Consider the following 18,567-nt stretch of genomic DNA (forward strand, 5'->3'; position numbering starts at 1 on the left):
GGTTAATTCAGCATAAACTTTAGCCATGATAGAATCATATCTGCATTTGATTTTTGTCAAATGTTTCAATGATGTCAGGTAGCTGACAAATTTTGAGCACTTTCTTAATAGAAAATGTAAGAAATATTTAGTTCTAACCCTAGAAAACCCACCCAAGAATAATTAAAGATATGTTGTCAGCATTATATTTTTTATTACACCACAAGGCCTTTTCTATATATGTACACTATTATAAATCTTCCTAATGTTATCTGATCATATCACATTCAAACAGGCATAGTTCAAAGAAAATCACAAAATAATTTCTACATGAGCAAAAAAATATACATTTTGTGTAATAACACCCAAATAAGTGTGTGTTTTCTACATAGATTCTACATAGAGTCCCACAGAGTCCCATGAGGTATTTAGCTTAAATCAGGGGTGTTGTGAGAGTAGTTCTTGACTGAGCCATCCAGTCCATGTACTGCTCTCCAGCTCTCTTCAGTCCTCTTCCCCATAGTCAGGATCCCTGCTGCTTGGTTCCTGGAGCCTTGGAGGAGCTGGTGGAGTCGGCTCTGCAAGCGATCCTCATCTTCTTTCCGTTTACCCAGCGTGAGGATGCCAGCGGCGGCATCTCCTGTGAGCGCTTCCCCGAAGGTCTTGCTGCCAGAGCGACACAACAACACATAGAGGCGACAGGAGCGAGATGGTTCTCTGCAGCACTCAGACACGCTATAAGCATCACAGGCCAGTTGAGACAGCAGCAACATCAAAACCAGCACCAGGACTTTCTGCTGGGCAAAAGAGATCAGTTTACACCCAAATGAACTGATACAAGAATATGATCTGTAGGCCTAAAATGCTACAAAACGCCACTATAAGTAAATAATAATAAAACAAAATAAGTAAATACAAGTATGTATGTTTTATGTGCTTACACCATATTTAACATGTGCTGGTTAGAGCTTTAAAGTGTATATTTAATGTTGATTGATGGAAAGGAATGAATCAAGGATGGATAGACAAACTCCTATGACATTTATTCTAAATACACATAATAAAACCCTAACATCTAGTCAAGGATACATAGAGTACTACCATGACCAACTGTTGTGCTGTGCACAATTATTTATCCTTACATAAAGTATATGAATCACTGAATCTCCAATAAAATCATACTGACATTATTCCACATATACATGCTAAAATCTTAATCTCTAGTCAAAGTGATATTACATAAACAAAATCATCCCAATATAACAGAATGCATTTTATTTTTTAAAGTTCATATAAATGAAAATGTGCAACCCTAGGTGATTATATGGGCATAGTCATGGCTAAGCAATTTGTCTATATCCTGGACAAATTAATGTTTTTGTTTATTCTTATAGAAACAGATACAGAGAGGAGAACAGAGAGGCACATACAGCCTAAGCTAATTTGCAACTTGTGTCCTTAGACATAGACAGTGATACAAAGCACAAGCAAGACAGATAATACAATTTACAATGAGCTAGGTAAAATACTACATAAAGACTGATTACCCATGACTACATGCCTCAGAGAGCGTTTCAACTACAAAATGTCCCAGGAATGATCCATATCGATCCCCTGAACAGAGAAATCTATCTGTCCAAAAGAAGTTTGGTAGGAAAGGGTGTCTTACAGTTCCCTGTAAATGCAACCCAAGTATGTGAACTTGCTACTTCTCAGTGAAGTCTCAGTGCCAAAAGGATATGAAAATGCAAAGAAAATAAATGTTCAGAAAAATGTATATAGACGTAGAAAGACATGGCCATGAAAAAACTCTTAAATGAGCAACCAACCTTATGAAAGTTTTAAAACCATGAATTTGCAATGTCAAACAAATTGATCACTGATTTTTAAATAAAAAATCTAACTTAAGCTGTTTTACCCTGTTTGATGTGTCCATCCCAGCAGCTTTCTGGAAATTGGTCGGGAACCACGTCATCTTCAGGCTTGTGTGAAGGGGAGTCATCTGATCTCCCCTTGGGAGAAACAAGTGTCTTTTATATTGTTCGGTGATGTCCACAGCGATGGTTATTCAGGGCAACCACAAACATGACACAAAACCACCAAGTCTCTTGTTTGAAGTGCTGATGTCAAGCTTGCTGCCATTAATTAGTCTCCTGTTGCAGATCATCTCCAAGGCATTTCTCTGGACCGTTGATGAACTACAGGTATTTCTTTGTGGCCGCATGCCAAAGGTTTATGAATACATACCATTATAATGAGTGGTTAGGGACAGAAGTCAATTAGCTAATGTGTCCTTTGAGTTCTAAAATATAAATATAGAAAAAGCCCAGATGCCCTTTATCAGTTCTAATGACAAGCTCATTCAAAAGTCATGCTAATGAGCTTCTATGGGCTTCATTCTCTGGTACAAAAGGTGCCATACTGACACATCAAGAACAGTTTTGTGCATTTTTGCTCCTACACAGTGTTCACTAGTGAACAGTGTTGATGAATCTATGGGCCCACAGCTGAAAAGGACCCCAAGATTTCAAGTAGGGTTATTTTAATTGAAAAAACAGAGGCCTTTAGCAATAGCCTTTTGACCTTTTGGGAAGCCAGTAACACTTAGCTACACTCCTGCTCCCACATGATCTGCTTTATAAAGCGTACAATACTGGCACTCTCATAAGTCAACATAACAGGTTATCAAATATCACTTAAAGCAATTATTGACTTTCAGATTGTCTTTTTTCATCCTTTCATCCTCACAGCCATTTACTTAATATTTGTTGCCATCTTATGGACACCAGGAAGAATTGCTTTAAATAAACAAACTCATTCATGATAAAACAACTTCTTCCTACTTCTTTTTTACTGAAAATAATTTTAGATGAAGAGACAGTCACTGTATTAACAGTGCATCAAAAGCAATCAATAAAGCTTTTGAAAAACTTTATTGATTGCTTTAGATTCACTGTGAAAGAAGCTTTCAAAATGCGCTAAAGAGCTACCGATGTCTGTTTGAATCCAATCAAAAAAGTCACTTCACTTACAGATTCACACATTCCCCGAACCCTGCATAACCAAAACATTTTCAGCAAAATAACAGTGCAGGTACTGATTGATTCATTGCTGAAATTCAAGTCAAATTATGGACGGGCATATTTAACATCCTTGTAACAGACATTTGCATTTATCCTCATTTGAAAGTCATTAAAGAGAAATGAACGAGAGGAGACAGGATAAACAATGAAGCCAGTTTTAATGGGCCACTAAAGGAGCTCTTACAGAATCCACAGTCACTTTGCAGTGAAACACATGTCTGGTTATTGTTTGACCCTCGTTCCAGTCCCACATGCACTGGTTGTCCTGATCTGCACCACAGAACAACAAGTGTCAAATCAATGTATACGCGGAAGTAATGTTAAAAAAGAATCAGAATATCAATAGAACTAACAACAATTATTATATTATCAATCATTAATGTCTGTGCCTGCAAGAATTATTATAGCAATATATGTTCCTTTCGTACATTTTACATACAGTTTACATCTATATTCACTTTTTTTTATTAACAGCAGTACCATGTTTCTGTTGACCTTTGACCTCTAACAGGCAGGGTCAAATATTCCAGTTGTGATTGGCTGGTGAACTCCGCCACCTACGGACGTGGGCTAGCTCCACCCTGGGGACCAAAACACCAACTCACGTAACGTCACACACACACAGCCCCTAGGGAGGAGACAAGGAGAGCCTGTGGGGTGAGTCCAGAAATGCTGAATAAATTTAATCCTAAGGAATCACACTGGAGATGTGTGGGGCTTGATGGAGGTTGACACCAGCAAGGGAGGCAAGAAGAGCATCAATGTGACTGAACACATAAACAGCTAAAGTTTGCTTTTCTATTTTAGCTCTACAGCTCCCTGGTTTGTGCTGAAATGTTCATCTGTGACTCCTACAGACCTTAGCCTAGTCGAGCTGCTCTACTTTGTGCACAGAAAATAAAAATGGCATCCTCTTCTTTGAAAGGAGTGAGGGTTTGCACTTAGCTTTAAGGCTAAGATGGAGGAGAAGAGTGTGAGCATGAAGAAATAAAAGCTCAAACACATGCAGAGGAGTCTCTGAAAATGAAAAGGCAAATGTGTGGCCGAAATTGCCATTGTGAGGTAAAGCCTGTACCCACAGAGCTAGAGTACATAGTTGAGGGGCATGAAATTAGCACTGCCCAGAGAGAGAAAGGGATATCTAACTCACTGATCCAACTAATGAACACGTTCCTATGCAGAAACACATGTCAGAAGTTTGTTACCAGCTGTTACCCTTTTGGACTTTTCACAAGAGAGAAAACAGAAGAGACCTAAACTTCCTGGCTAAGATGGAAGATTAACTTCCAAATCTACGACAGAGAAAAGTCATTCCAGTTTTCCATCCTGTTTAGAAATGTGTGATTGAAGTGTGAGGTCTTTTCTCCATCAGCCCTCTGGCTGACTCAAACCTCCTCTTAGACTTGTGTCTCACTTCTAACACGACGAGCCTTCCTCACCATCATCATCTCTTTAACTCTCTCAGCCACTTCCTCCATCTCCCAATTGTTACTGGCCTCCTGCTTTTCCTCTACACCCTTCTGCTTCTCCATCTCTATGTCGCTTTCTCTGTCTCTCTTCGGGTAGGATTCTCTGTGGGCACAGGCTGCGGGTCAGCAGGATCTCGCGGGATCATCACTGACCATCTCTTTCTCAGGGATGGTGTCCAGAGGTCCTGCTGCCCTCTGCTGCTGGCTCTGGAACTGAAACTGGAGCTGTGGTAGGGGTGGGGGTTGATGATATGCCGGTGGTTTTGAGAAAGTTTGAACCAGAGGGTGAGCTGGTAGCTGGGGATGTTGCTGGGGAAAGGGATGGAGATAAGCCTGAGGTGCGGTCTGGGATTGGGACTGAGTTTGGGACTGGTGCAGTGGTGGGGGCTGTGGGTGGGCCTTGGCCTGAGGCTGTTGCTGTATCTGGACCTGCTGTGGCTGGTGGTGAGGGTGGTGCTGGAGCTGGGGGGAAGCTGCTCCGTTTTTACTGAGACCACAGGACTGAGCTGCACAGTGGATCTGACGCAAGGTGTCCAGTGCCTCACTCTTAGCGTGCTTCAGCAGGTCTGCCTGGCCCTGAGATTGAGACAGAGATAGAGGGAGACAGAAAGAGAGACTGCTTTGTCAACAACACATAACCATATCAGATTTTATGGCAACAAATATAGAAAGAAACATATTTGATATCCTACTTTAACTTACAGTCTATCTGAGTTAGATAACATCATCTAGTTCTATGATCTACCTTTTGGGCCTGATCTTTTTTGAAAAAGAGATTTTAATCTCAAAAGGACCTTTACCTGCTTAAATAAAGTGTGTGTGTGTGTGTGTGTGTGTGTGTGTGTGTGTGGGGGTCTGGTAAATATTTTTCCTTGCATTAATTAATAAGTTGCAGAAGGGGGCAGTATAAAGCCACTGAAAGAAGGCCTTTGGTTGCCTGCCAGCCCTTCCTACTGCTCCTCTCAGCTGGTGAATTGTGCTGTCATATGGTGATAATGTTATACTACGTCTCTGCTCTTTATTTGGGAGCACCCCAGAGATGAATCCCTGCCATATGTGGAGGAAGTGGTCAGGGCTGGCATCCTGCTTTACAGCACTGTCAAGTCAATCTGGGCCACTGCCATGGCTGCCTGCCTCCTTCAGCTAGCTGTCTGCCGTGTGGAAATGTGAGTCTTCTCCACAGGCGGTTATTTCTGTGTGTGAGAGGTGCTTATATTATTAGAACTGGCCAAAAGAAAAAAAGAAAAGAAATCATGTTATTATAAAACTCTCTCTACTTCTACAGTCTTTAAGTCCTTGACTCTTCCCCTTAGGCCTCTCAGCCTTGCCACAACCCTCTCTCTTCCAGCGTGTCCACTGCAACAATTTACACCACCATCCCGCCAACATATGTTCACAAGCCAGTTGAAAGCAGTTGCCTTCTCATCTGTGAATCTGCATATTTTCCCTCCCTCCCACTGAACTTCACTCTGGACTCAGTCTGACCCGCTGTGACAGCTCGTTAAGTTAACATCCCAGACTGAAGTGTAAATAGTGAAAGGGATAAAGTTCTCAGTTCCACAAGGCAGGCACAGCAGTCTAACATATTGCAGAATGAGTAAAGGTGCTGCCCTGCTCACAACGCCCAACACTCTACTCCCAGGTGACGTCAATTTGCTGCAAGTGGCCTTTTACCTGAGCCACTCCAGCACGCAAACCACGAGCATGAATAAGTCATATGTCTGAAAACAGAAATTATGTAAGTCATGACTCACCAGGCATAAAATAAGACAGCGAGAAGCCTGTCCTGTGCTGCCAGAGCCAAATCACGACAGCACTAGTATTCAGGTACATTCACCCCTACAGCTGGCTTAAAGCTATCCACGGGGGGCTAAGCTCAAGCAAGGACAGCCACCAAATCCCACCACTATATCCTCATTAAATTCTATCCTAATCTCCTCCTTGTTTATCAAAATCAGTCCATCCCTTTGATAGAAATATCAGCAGTCAATAACCTGCCTTTACTGTTTTATTTTAAGGTTGTAGAGGTTGATAGAGAGTGGTAGCTACTCTTATGGAACTTACTGTCGCAGTGTTTATATAGTTTTCACTTATTTGTATTTTTTAACTGCAAGTCTACAATTTTTATTCTTAGCTTATTTTAATAGCACATTTCTTCTGTTTATGTATGTGTTTTTATTTCACACTTGCTTTGGCAATGTTAACGTCTGTTTCCCATGCCAGTAAAGCCCTGTTGAATGGAATTGGAATTGAGTGGTATGTGACAGCAGAGCACGAGCGGGACTGAGAGCCATGCATCTCAACTTGAACTATCATTTATGGACTCAATAAGCTCCCACTTCATCTCTCCATCATCTATATAGAACAAAACAAATAGTAGAAATGGGCAAAAACCCTCATTCACCATGACAGCTACATGCATGGCAAGAATGAGAAGAGCTGGGTGAGTTTAGGGGTGATGGGTATAGAGGGAGTGTGGGTGAGTTAGGGATTAGGTTTGGGTGTCCATATGTTATACTACTTAAGCAAACGCATTTCCCAGTTATCAACCTTATTGTTCAGGCATAACAAGCTAAAGATGTCACATTGATTTCTGGGTACTTGTAATGGTAATTTTTCACTATTTTCTGACATTTCATAGACTAAACTATTAATCAGTTAATTGAAAAATGATAGATATATCATTAATTAAATAATTGTTAGTTGCAGCCCTAATCTTTACTGTCGTTCAATCTGATGAGGCAGACATGAAAAGGCAAAGAAGAATCAAGCAATCAAACATCTACCTAACATGACACTCAAGCAAAAAGCTCAGCCAAGGGAGCTTCTTCACTCAGTACTAAATCATTTCAGGGGGATGACATGAGATAAAAATATCCGGCCTGCTCAGTCCTTATTTAGCAAAACAGGCCCACTGTGCACAGCACAGTCTGAGTAGTATGTGGCGTTTTATCAGTACTATCAGTACTGGTATTGCCACCAGATGAGGCCACTGGACAACGTTATCTCTCTGTGTCATGGGGCAGGCAGATTACAAGAATGCATTTTATTGAGCATCATCTTCAAGGCATGACCAAGGGGCCCAGTGTTCCCTTATGAGAAATACTAAAGCAGCATGTGTGTGTCTACAAACAAGTGTGAACAATCCTATCATGTCTTGTCAGGATAGCTACATGAGTAAATAAAAAAAAACAGAACTTGGAATCAACAGTAATTAATTAAGAGATTTAGGGATTAGAGAGAAGGCAAATACAATTAGCCCAGAGAGCTTTCTTAAGACACCATGTAGTTTAATCTCAGCAACTGGCTCTGGCATTGCTTATCCAGCTGGTTATAGTCTCTAGAATAATATAGGGGGCTTTGTTGTGCTTAAGCCACATGCCAGGTGTGGTTCAGTCCATCTTACCTTGAGGACAGTGATGTTCCAAGCGTAGCTCTCCATCGCCTTCTGAAGTTTACGGCCTTTCAAACCCTCCTTTGCCCCAATACGATGCAGGTCCTCATGGAAGTCCAGACCTGGACACAGAGACAGACACACACATGGCATGAGAATTATAAATAGAATAGAATCCGTAAAGCCAAAAACAGAACTGTAATGCAAAAATGAGTTAGAGTGTTGTTTTTATATAAAAACAAACAACGGACAGTGGCACTAATTTTCACGTGTCTGATTCTTTATGAGCAGAAATGTTCCTTAAACAAGTGCAAATATCTGAAGTATACACACATATAAGTACAATTACTTCACTTCACTGGCAGAATGAGTCCGGATGAGAGTTGACAGCTGCTGTTGTATAATGTGTGTATTATCTTTATTTATTTTATATTGTTTGCCCCATACCTAACTGTATGTACTGTATGCAGGTGAGTGTGTGTATGTGCATGTATGACTGTGTGTGTGTGTTTGTGTGTCGGTGTGTGTGTGTACATATACATATGTATGTATATGTATACATATATACACGAAGGGGAGCATCTATGTGCATGTGTACAAATATGTGTATTTCTTGTTTTTAAATTGCACATCTATTGTGCATTGTAGGGAGGTAGCCAGAGCACGAAAGGTTTTCACTGCACTGGGATGCTTCTAATGCATATATATGACAACGACAATAAACTTTCCTTTGAAAGTTTCCTAGTTCTGCACATGGCTCCAAATCCATGAATCACTTGTTCCTTAACTTTCCACAAAGTTTAAGTGAGATCTGTTAACATTTATCTAACCTATCCAACTAACAAACAGACAAGCAGAACCGAAAACATAACATCCTTAATGAAGGTAATAATACAATAATTTGCTTGCTCTTATGGTCACTTTTTCACTTTTGCAGTGTGCAACACAAAGTCTGCAGAACAAAAGACATCTAGCCAGCTCCTCATGAGCAACTTAATGGCCACAATAGCAGTTCACCATACAATGTGCTGCATTGCTAATAGGGGTAAAATTAAGGTGCAATGCAGGCTAACCTTTAATTGGTCTATCAGTAGGTCTGGCTTCATTTAGCCCAGGCAGATCATTACTAATCCTCTGGGCTTTAAGAACAAACTCCTCCTAAAGCTGTACATCTCAGCCTGCTTGTCAGTCTGTCCCTGACAACTGACCTTATGCCACTCCAGCTTAGATTTGCAAAGACATTGACAAAACATAATACGCTATAATTCACAAAAAGCCCATCATCACAAGTCATTCATTCTTTAGTCCTCAGCTCTTTTCAGTAACTAGTAGGCAGATACGGCACCTCCACTGTTGTCACGAGAAATCTTTAATTAAATTGATTTTCGTTGGAGAACAGGAGAATTTCCTCAGCTCAGTGGTAGACTCTTGCTTGTTTTTTGAAAAATAACTCTAGACTCCATCCTGGTAAAACAAAGGAGTACCTTCAGCGGAGAGACTCATCCCCCCAAAAAGCACCACAGAGCGCCACAGGAAGTCATTCTTGCCTGTGGCCATCAAACTCTTTAACTCCTCCCTCTAAGTGTTAGTCTGTATGACCCTAAATCACTTAACTGGACATTGGATCATTAACATCACTGCAATATTTGAAATAATTTTGCAATATTCTCTGTTTAATACTGCCGTGCAATATACTCTTTTCAGTTTAATATTCCCTATTTATTGATATTTATTCATACTTCTATTACTGCTGTGCAATATCCACTGTCTCATAATCATCTTAATAAGCTACACTTAACTTGACAGTTCATGCACTATTACTTATTACTTATATTATTACATTGTATTATTATACCTTACATACTTATCATCAACCGGTAAATCCACTTTGTACTTTACACTTATTTTAATTTTATACTTATATCCACTTTGTACTTAATTTATCTTGCCTGTATTATAGTGTATTATATTCTGATTTGCTTAGTACTTCTATTCCTGTGTGCACTGACGTGATAGTGAGCTGCTGTAACAAAAGAGTTTCCCCTCGGGGATCAATAAAGTATTTCTGATTCTGATTCTGATAAATGACATTTTCCAAGGGTAGAGATAACATGTATAATATTGAATATTTGGTTTAATATTCAATGATCTGCCATGCTCTCACTATCTAGGCATGCAGTTACATTGTCTCCTACAACACAAAACTATTATGTTGATGTTCTTAGAGAGTATCCTGATGCATGCATCAGGGCTCCAATGTACCAATGCCTACAAACATGTGTGCACAAGTACACACATATACAAAGGCCTCCTCATCTGATTCAAAGCACCATAAGCCAAAAAGAATAATACTGTACTTTAGGCTACAACCCACTTTATCACATCATCTGAACAATCTCTACTTCATGCATCAATACACATCTCAAGTTTTCTTTGAACCATACCAAATGTATGCAAATGTTGTTCCAGCAACTTGACATAACTGTATGTTTGACACTCACTACAAGAACATTTTTCCAAAATAATCTGCAGCACACTCACACTCACACTCAAGAAGTCAAGAAGTATATACACAATATCTGGCCTTCAGTGCACATTAGACACAACCTTGCAAAAAAGAGCCAGGACCCCTGTTGTTCTTTCATTTCCATATAATTTTTAAAGTGTACAGCCATTGCAGAATATCTGTTTCTGAGCCTGAAAGTTGTGTTAACAAGGTTTAGGGCTGATTTGATCTTGTAATCTGGTGTAGTCAATTCGCGATCACAGAACTTTGGGAGTGAGGCAGACAGAGAGCCAAATAAGAGATGAAATTAGCTACAGGAGGCTTGTCGCAATACAGCCTCTTCAAGCATTTAATTTCCCAATTATTAAGTACTTCTTTCCCCCAACAGTCACACAGTTGTTGTTTCTTACTGTCACTTAAACTCAATGAAATTTGAGTTAATAAACAAAATGTGGCCCCCATGGCACATTCTGATGAGACAGGATCTTATACTTGGCTTCTCTAGTGGAAACAGAAAGAGAGAGAGATAGTATGGGGGGAAAGAGAGAGAGAGAAATTAGTGCTTAGACAGACAGGAGGACTGGGCAACATGTCTTTTCTGAGTAGACACACACACACACACACACACACACACACACACACACACACACACACACACACACACACACACACCTCAGTAAAGGCTTACAGTCTCTGCATACAGCAGAGAGGGTTTTTTGCCTTTGTAATGAGTACTGCAGCAGCCCCTCTTATGCTCCAAATACATAGACAGACATGCACAGAAAAAGAGACAGCCAGAGAGAGAGAGAAAGGTAAGTCAATAATAAAATCAAACAGAATCTCCAAACAGGATCTGATGAAAAGAAATGATGAAAACAAAGATGGGAAAGGGGGTGAGAAGGAGATACATACAATCACATCAATGTTTCATTCATTTATATTAAGTCATACACACTGCAGAGCCCAGGCAGAATATCATCATTACAAATAGAGAATGGGATTTTCCAGCTGCTGATGAGCTGGGAAAACAAGGACTGCACAAAGCCAAGGAAGACAAAGGGAGGGAAATGTCTTTATCCCTTGGATATCCATGATAATGGAATCCACATGGAGTGGCTTCAACCCATACTAACACAGTCAGAGTGGTCAGGCAGAGAGAGGGTCTTTGCATGTAAGGGGACATCAATAAATAAGCATAGTCAGGCTTGCAGGAAGACAGCAGCAGCTCCTAAACGCATAAAGTGAGCTTACACCTGTTCCGCGGCCTGTTTTAATATGGTAGGATGCAGGGCTATATTGAAACCAGACACCTGAATGCCTTACAACCTAGATGTGGAATACACAGAGATGCATGTTATATTAATAAATTAATTAAGCCCTGACCCCTCTCTAAGGTAGCCCATGTTCTACTAGCATCTATAACTCAGAGGAGTTTCTAAGACTTTCAGAAAAGCTGTCCACAATCTAAGCTAAGTGTGTATTTACTACTCTAGTGGATAGTAAAATCTAAGCTCTTTCTCAGTTTAGCAAAGATAAATGATCATTTTAAGGTAGCAAACCTTCGGGTAGTTCAAAGATCTTGCACATCTGTGGTTAATGTCCACAAGTGTTTTCACTTATTTTGCCATTAGACCTTTTCTCAGGACTGCGTGGGCATGTACTGGGTTGATGTCATCTCTGTCACTTTCCTGTTAGTTTTCTTGTGGGACAAGTTACAACTTTATCATTCTTATTGGTACAGTGAGTTTCGTGATATAACGTAAATCCAAGCTGAGCAGGTGTGATCAGTCACACCTGTGTGGGTATGCAGGGCCTATAGTCAATACAAAATCATCACATTTTTTAGTTGATCTTTTGTTTTGTATGTAAAATCAAAGTAACTATAGTGATCAAATAAATGTAGTGGAGTACAATATTTCCCTCTGAATTAGCATAAAATAGAAATTCTCAAGTAAAATACAGGTACCTCAAAACTGTGCCTAAGTACAGTACTTGAGTAAATGTACTTAGTTATTTCCCACCACTGTTGGTAGCATTCAACAAGTACAGTTAGTAGTTGAAATACTTTTTGAAATACTAATAAAATTATCATCATTTTATGTTTGTTAAAATGGCTAAAGGTTAAAGTTGTACCAACCACCACACAATGAATATGGACACAAAAGCCCACGAATATGTTAAAATTTTCAGAAAAGCTGCTGAAAGAAATCCTTACTTGAGAAAACTAGTGGAACCTTTTGGAAGCTAGTGGAGCAAAGGCTAGGTAGGAGAAGGAATGGGAGTTGATCTCTCCATACACAAACAGATTAGATATGCATGCAGACACATAAACCAGTGTACACAGTACAGACACAAACCCAGTGGTAGCATCTGGAGGTGCCAGAGTGTGCATCCCAGCTGTCTATCTGGTGCCCCATTAGCGTGTGTGTGATGGCGAGCCATCAATAGTGCCCAGGGGAATCATCCAGCACCTCTCCATCCTCATCAACACGTCAGCTTCACTGCCCAAATTAAACTGATAAGCTGCAATAATGACGGGGCATAAACTGAACACAGGAAGGAAAGAAGAAAGGGAGGAGGGGTTGTTGGGAAGTAAGAGCCATAGCAACCCAAGACTGTCCTGCATCACAGTTTCTCGTCTCCTACTGTATGAGTGATTAATCTGCCAATGTGCCACTCATTCCATGTTGTTTGGATTTAAAACAAAAGGCAATCTAGGCGGTAAGAGGTTAGTTCAGGTCCCTCATTTCAGATCGCAGCCAGCCCGTCATTGTGATTATGGCTTTGTCACAACAGCATTTAGCTGATGAGCAGATCACACTTTTACTGGCTAGGGCACAAGTGTCAGGTCCAATCAAAGGCCTTAAATTAAACGCACACATACACACACGCACAACCTACTGCACCACACATTCCCTCTCCGATGCTGACAGCGTGTCCTCTAATAGCACCGCTTCTCACACAGCCATTACACCAAAATTATACCTTTGGCTTCTGGATCGATCATAGGGACAAAACCTTCAATTCCATGCAAATCCACCATCTCGCTCTTCGTATGCCTCTCTGATTCTCTCTCTGTGTTCAGGCTGTTGCTACTGTCGTCGTCAGTTTGAACATAATCATATGGCTTATGAGATGGCTTCTGAAGGGTGCATTCAGTGCTTGTCAGTCTATCAAAAGAGGTGAATTCATGCTTTCCCAGCCATCAGAAAGATGCAGCATTTTGAGGGGGGGGAGGGTCAAGAGCTCATCCCAATGGTCCCATGGTTTTTCTGCTCTCTAGAGGATAAGAAATGCTTAACTGAGACGCAGGCTGCATAGGGAGACAGGTGAGTCTGTTTAGCATTTCAGTAGATCCACTGACTTTGATTGTAAAATTAGATTGAAGTGGCTTTGCTCAACCCTCTCACCTTTTCTATCTGTCACATATTCAGCATTATGAAGGTCAAGTTCAAGTACATTTTAGAGCAGTTTCACAGTTCAAGTTTTCCAGCATCTCAGCAATTTTTAAGAACGACATAACACAATTGATCTAATTCTCCTTATTAGGCTAACCATGTAATAATATTGCTATATAGATTTAATTTTCCTTTTATTCTAAACCATACAGTTAAAACTACACATAAAACTTCATGGACCATTATGAAAGAATTCTGCATACAGTATATGCAAGCAAAAGCAGCAGCAGATATACAGACAACAGGGACCTGATGAAACAGGATGCAGAAGGAGAGGACAAAGAGCACTCTGAGCTGAGGAACAGGACAGAAGTGTCTGAATTAATATTGGAAAGTTATTCATTTACGCGGGTTATTCATTTACATTTTATTATGATATAAAATGTTGACTTACGGAGACAGTATCGAGCGTCATAATTTCCCCATCAAGCATTTTTCCTATCTTGAAATGCTCTTAATTGATATTCAATCATTGCAAGCACAGAAATTTACAAATTTATGTTTGCTTCTGTAATCATAAATGGACAATATTTTATACTTTGTGCTTGCATGTGTTGATGTAGATGGGGCTGTTATACATTAGTAACAAGAAATGCAATATTATAACAATTGAGAGAAGAAATAATTGTTCAGAATCAGAATCAGAAATACTTTATTGATCCCTGAAGGGAAACTCTTTTGCTACAGCAACAGGCAGCATGCGGGCTGGCGCATGCGCACTACATACGTGCATAAACCTTAACGTAGTTAAATAATGTGATGAAATACTGCCATCTGTTTTTCTGGCTACCTGCTGGAGAGCAACATTATGTCAGAGAAAAAGCTGCTATTTGTACATTATATTTTTCCTTTCCTCTTTTCAGCCTCACGTATCGCTATAAATACTACAACAACTACAGCGAATGTCTGGAAGCATGAATGAACAGACATGGCATTTATGTCCATTGAGAATGGCAGGGTTTAGGATTGAGGCATGTGTGTTAGTGCTGGGGGCAGGGGAGTGGGCGATAGGGAAAGTGCTATGTTTGGCATGCAGCTGAGGCCCCTCAGAGCTGTCGCTCCAACCCTCTGCCTCATTGTTTCATTCTTAAATAATGCTGCACTTATGTGAAAACCTTGTAACTCCAAATTTAGGAATTTCCATGTTTTTACTTCAGTTGGATTGTAAACTTTACATGCTCTTTGAGAAAATGCTCCAACCCCTGGGCTTTTGAGGCCCTTTCAAAATGAATTAAATTACTTTAAACAAGCATGCTTGTCAGGCACGAAACAAGATTGATTTTTTTACTGTAGCTCTTGCAAATTTTACATTTTGGAAGTACAAGGTTTTCGCCTGACAGCAGCAGTAAGTTGAGCATCAGCCTCCGGTATCCAGCTATACTGATACTGCTGTGAGCGTGGCTGTGTGGGGTTTAAGCTCTGCTTAACTCTGCAGTCATCGCCTTTGAAGATGCTTCCAGCTCTGGGCTGGGGAACCTCAGAACCAGGGGACAGCTCAGTTATTGAAGCCCCAGTGTTCAACCTAGATCCTGGGGTAAATGCACAGCACGAATATCAGCTTGGCTTGTTGTGATGGGGGGAATGAAGTATATGCCTGCCTCTGTGTGACACTGGGGAGTAAAGCTGGGCATAGCAGGCTTATATTGGCTTTTTGGCCTCAGGATATTAGGTTGGCATGTGCCAGTGAGTGAGCTTTCCCTGTCTTCTTTGGGTTTATAATACACAAAACACACAACAACAACAATAACACACAAACTATAAATGGCTTTCCATGGTTACACCAGCTATTGTAAGCTCTCTAATAGTCCTGAATCTGTAGGTTTCATATTTGTTTCAGTTATGTCTTGTTGACCAGTTAAATAATGATGTGATAATTATTAGTTCTCCTATTAGGTTAGGTAGAGGAGGAAGGGTTAGGTTGGAAGGTCTAGCAATAAATCATCATGTTGTCATCAATGGGAGAGCTGATTGCAGTCCTTGCGCCAGGACTATAGTCCGACTGTGCGTGTGTTTTTAATTGGTGTTTGCTAGACAGGGTCTAGGCCTACAGCATTAGAGTGTGAGGTATAAACATGCAAAATGAAGATGCCCGTATTCAAACTATGTGCTCCTATTTGAGGAGCTCTTCAGCAGAGGCACTGCTGAGTAGTAGAGAAGCAAGGCAAATGAGGAACAATTAGTGCTGAATGTAAAAGAGGCTGGAGAAGACAAGCCACAGGATTTCTTCATTTTAAGCCATTTCTCTCCTAATGATCTTATTATGGTCAATTTTATCCTCTCCCCTAAAAGGCCGGAGCTCTTACATCAAGCACCCTTTTTAAAAACACTATACTGGTGAAATGCTTCTTTAATTCCATCCTTTTCTATCCGGTTTGTCATCCCTCGCCTCTCACTCCACACTCTGTCAAACCTTTTCATTTCTCTCCTCCTCTCAAAGGATGTTTATGCTCTCTGTCCTCTTTCTCCTGCAGCCCTTTGTCTGTGTGGCTGGCTGATTGTTTTCACCTGCCCACTGACATGATAACTACTTGGTGCTGACTCACCGATGATGGCCTGTTCTATTGACAGCAGCCGCTGCTGTTGATGTTGAGGGAGATGCTGTAGCAGTAGATACACTACGCTCATTCTATTAGGCAGGAGGACACGACATGATACGTTCAAACGCTGCAGATACGAGTTCTTACAGTACATGATTCATTTGGACCGTGCAGCAGAAGAGTTGAAAATATTCATCTCAACAAACTTTCATCAAATTAATTTATGTTGCTTTGTGTCTTATGATCTTATTTTAATAATTTTCAGGCAAACAAAATATCAGCTTGGATTACGCATCCAGTTGTGATCAACATGTTCTGCAGTGTAGGAAATGTAGAGGATGACGACTCTGCCCATCCTATAATGCAGCATACCTTCCCGTTGTGCTTGTGTGAGCTTGGAGTAGACAACATCAGCCGACTCAATCAGTGTTCTGCTGGTTTGGATCATCTAGAAGACAAAGACGACATGTAGTTAGTTTGCATCACATCTCAACATCATACCGGGGTCATACCGGAAAAGCCTGAGCAGAGGCCCAGCAAAACACAGATTTGATCCCTCAACAGCTAGGGCTCATTTTAAAGTATTTGGGCTGAGCTCTTAGCTGCTATGTTTACTGACACACTAACAATTCAGCCTTAACCCAATTAAGGCAACATAGCAGTCATGTAAATGTCTTTATCTGATTACTTTAATTGGGGTAAGATCATAATCAGAGGAATCAATCAATCAATCAACCAAGCTTTATTTCAATAGCACCTACCAACAACTGAAGCTGAACCAAAGTGATGTACAACATTAAAGTGTCACAGGGCCACCAAGTGTTAAAAGCTATTCTAAATAAGTGGGTTTTAAGTTTGGCTTTGAACAAAGGCAGGTCAGTGATGGAACATAAGTCAATGAGCAGAGAGTTCCAGAGTTTCGGACCGGCCACTGCAAAAGAACAGTCGCCCCACTGTTTGCACCGGAACTGGGGGACCTCCAGCAGATGTTGCCCAGCAGATCATAGAGCTCTGCCGGGTCGGTGAGGGCATTAAATACAAATGTCAAAATTTTAAAATTAATTCTGAACTGGACTCGGAGCCAGTGCAGGGAGTATAGGACAGGTGTGATGTGCTTGTGTTAGTGAGCAGGTGGGCTGCAGCATATTGCACAAGCTGCAAACGGTGAAGACCAGTTTGGTTAACTCCCACATAGAGCGCATTACAGTAGTCTATGCGGGAACTAACAAAAGCATGGATAGCTTTCTCCAGGTCACAACGGCTCAAGAAGGGTTTAATCTTTGCTAGGAGGTGGAGCTGAAAGAAGCTTGCCCTGACCACAGAATCAATTTGCTTATCAAATTTTAGAATGCTGTCTAATTTCACCCCCAAATTTTTCACAACGTGGTTAAAATGGGGGGTCAACGCAACAAGACCAGGAGCTGAAACGCTGGGCAGGTTGGATATGCCAAAAACAATACATTCTATTTTGTCCTCATTCAAACAGAGAAAGTTCTGAGACAGCTACAATTTGATGTCATCTAAACATCTGTTTATGGATTCAAGACTGTCAGAAGAATTGGGGACAACCGGCAGATAGATTTGTAAGTCATCTGCATACAGATGGAAGGACACATTGTGACTTGAACCTAAAGGCAGCATGTACGGAGAGAATAGAACAGGGCCCAAAATGGATCCCTGTGGCACACCAGAGGTCATAGGGGCTGAAGAGGAGGAAAGATCATCAATCATAACAGAGAATGTCCTATCTGTTAAATATGACCTAAACCACTGCAGCACAGTTCCCTGAAGGCCAACCTGTTGGGCCAGACGTCTCAGAAGGACTGAATGGTCCACGGTGTCAAACGCTGCAGTAAGGTCCAACATTACCAGCAGCACAGGCTTTTTTGCATCAAGGGATAAGAGAATATCGTTCTGTACTTACAGCAGAGTGGATTTGGTGTTGTGTCGTGTTCTGAAGCCAGACTGGAATTTTTCAAAGATTTGATTGTTTTCCAGAAAAGAGTTTAACTGAATGAAGACTATTTTTTCCAAAACCTTGGACAGGAAAGGCAAATGGGACACAGGTCTAAAATTTGACAGGACAGCAGGATCAAGGTTGGGTTTTTTTAGAAGAGGTCTGACCACAGCATGCTTGAAAG

General features: G+C 40.8%; 2 protein-coding genes across 2 annotated transcripts in view; both read right to left on the reverse strand.

Annotated features, from left to right (window-relative positions):
• Window positions 1-99: 99 nt before the first annotated feature.
• Window positions 100-2,170, reverse strand: hcrt (hypocretin (orexin) neuropeptide precursor). The gene is given in 3 exon segments (XM_044181308.1): window positions 100-488; window positions 490-773; window positions 1,898-2,170. Coding segments are annotated over 3 exon segments (444 nt in total). The 5' UTR covers window positions 1,982-2,170; the 3' UTR covers window positions 100-412.
• A 1,033-nt stretch (window positions 2,171-3,203) lies between these two features.
• The window catches only part of plcl5 (phospholipase C like 5), a 66,289-nt gene continuing 50,925 nt past the window's right edge, over window positions 3,204-18,567 (reverse strand). The window contains exons 4-6 of the mRNA XM_044181305.1: window positions 16,799-16,874; window positions 7,938-8,047; window positions 3,204-5,107 (exon numbers count right to left, since the gene is read on the reverse strand). Of these exons, the coding sequence (XP_044037240.1) occupies window positions 4,655-5,107; window positions 7,938-8,047; window positions 16,799-16,874 (639 nt within the window). The 3' untranslated portion in view covers window positions 3,204-4,654. The remainder of the gene's footprint in view (window positions 5,108-7,937; window positions 8,048-16,798; window positions 16,875-18,567) is intronic.

Source organism: Siniperca chuatsi, linkage group LG21, assembly GCF_020085105.1.
Source record: "Siniperca chuatsi isolate FFG_IHB_CAS linkage group LG21, ASM2008510v1, whole genome shotgun sequence".
Lineage (NCBI taxonomy): Eukaryota > Metazoa > Chordata > Actinopteri > Centrarchiformes > Sinipercidae > Siniperca > Siniperca chuatsi.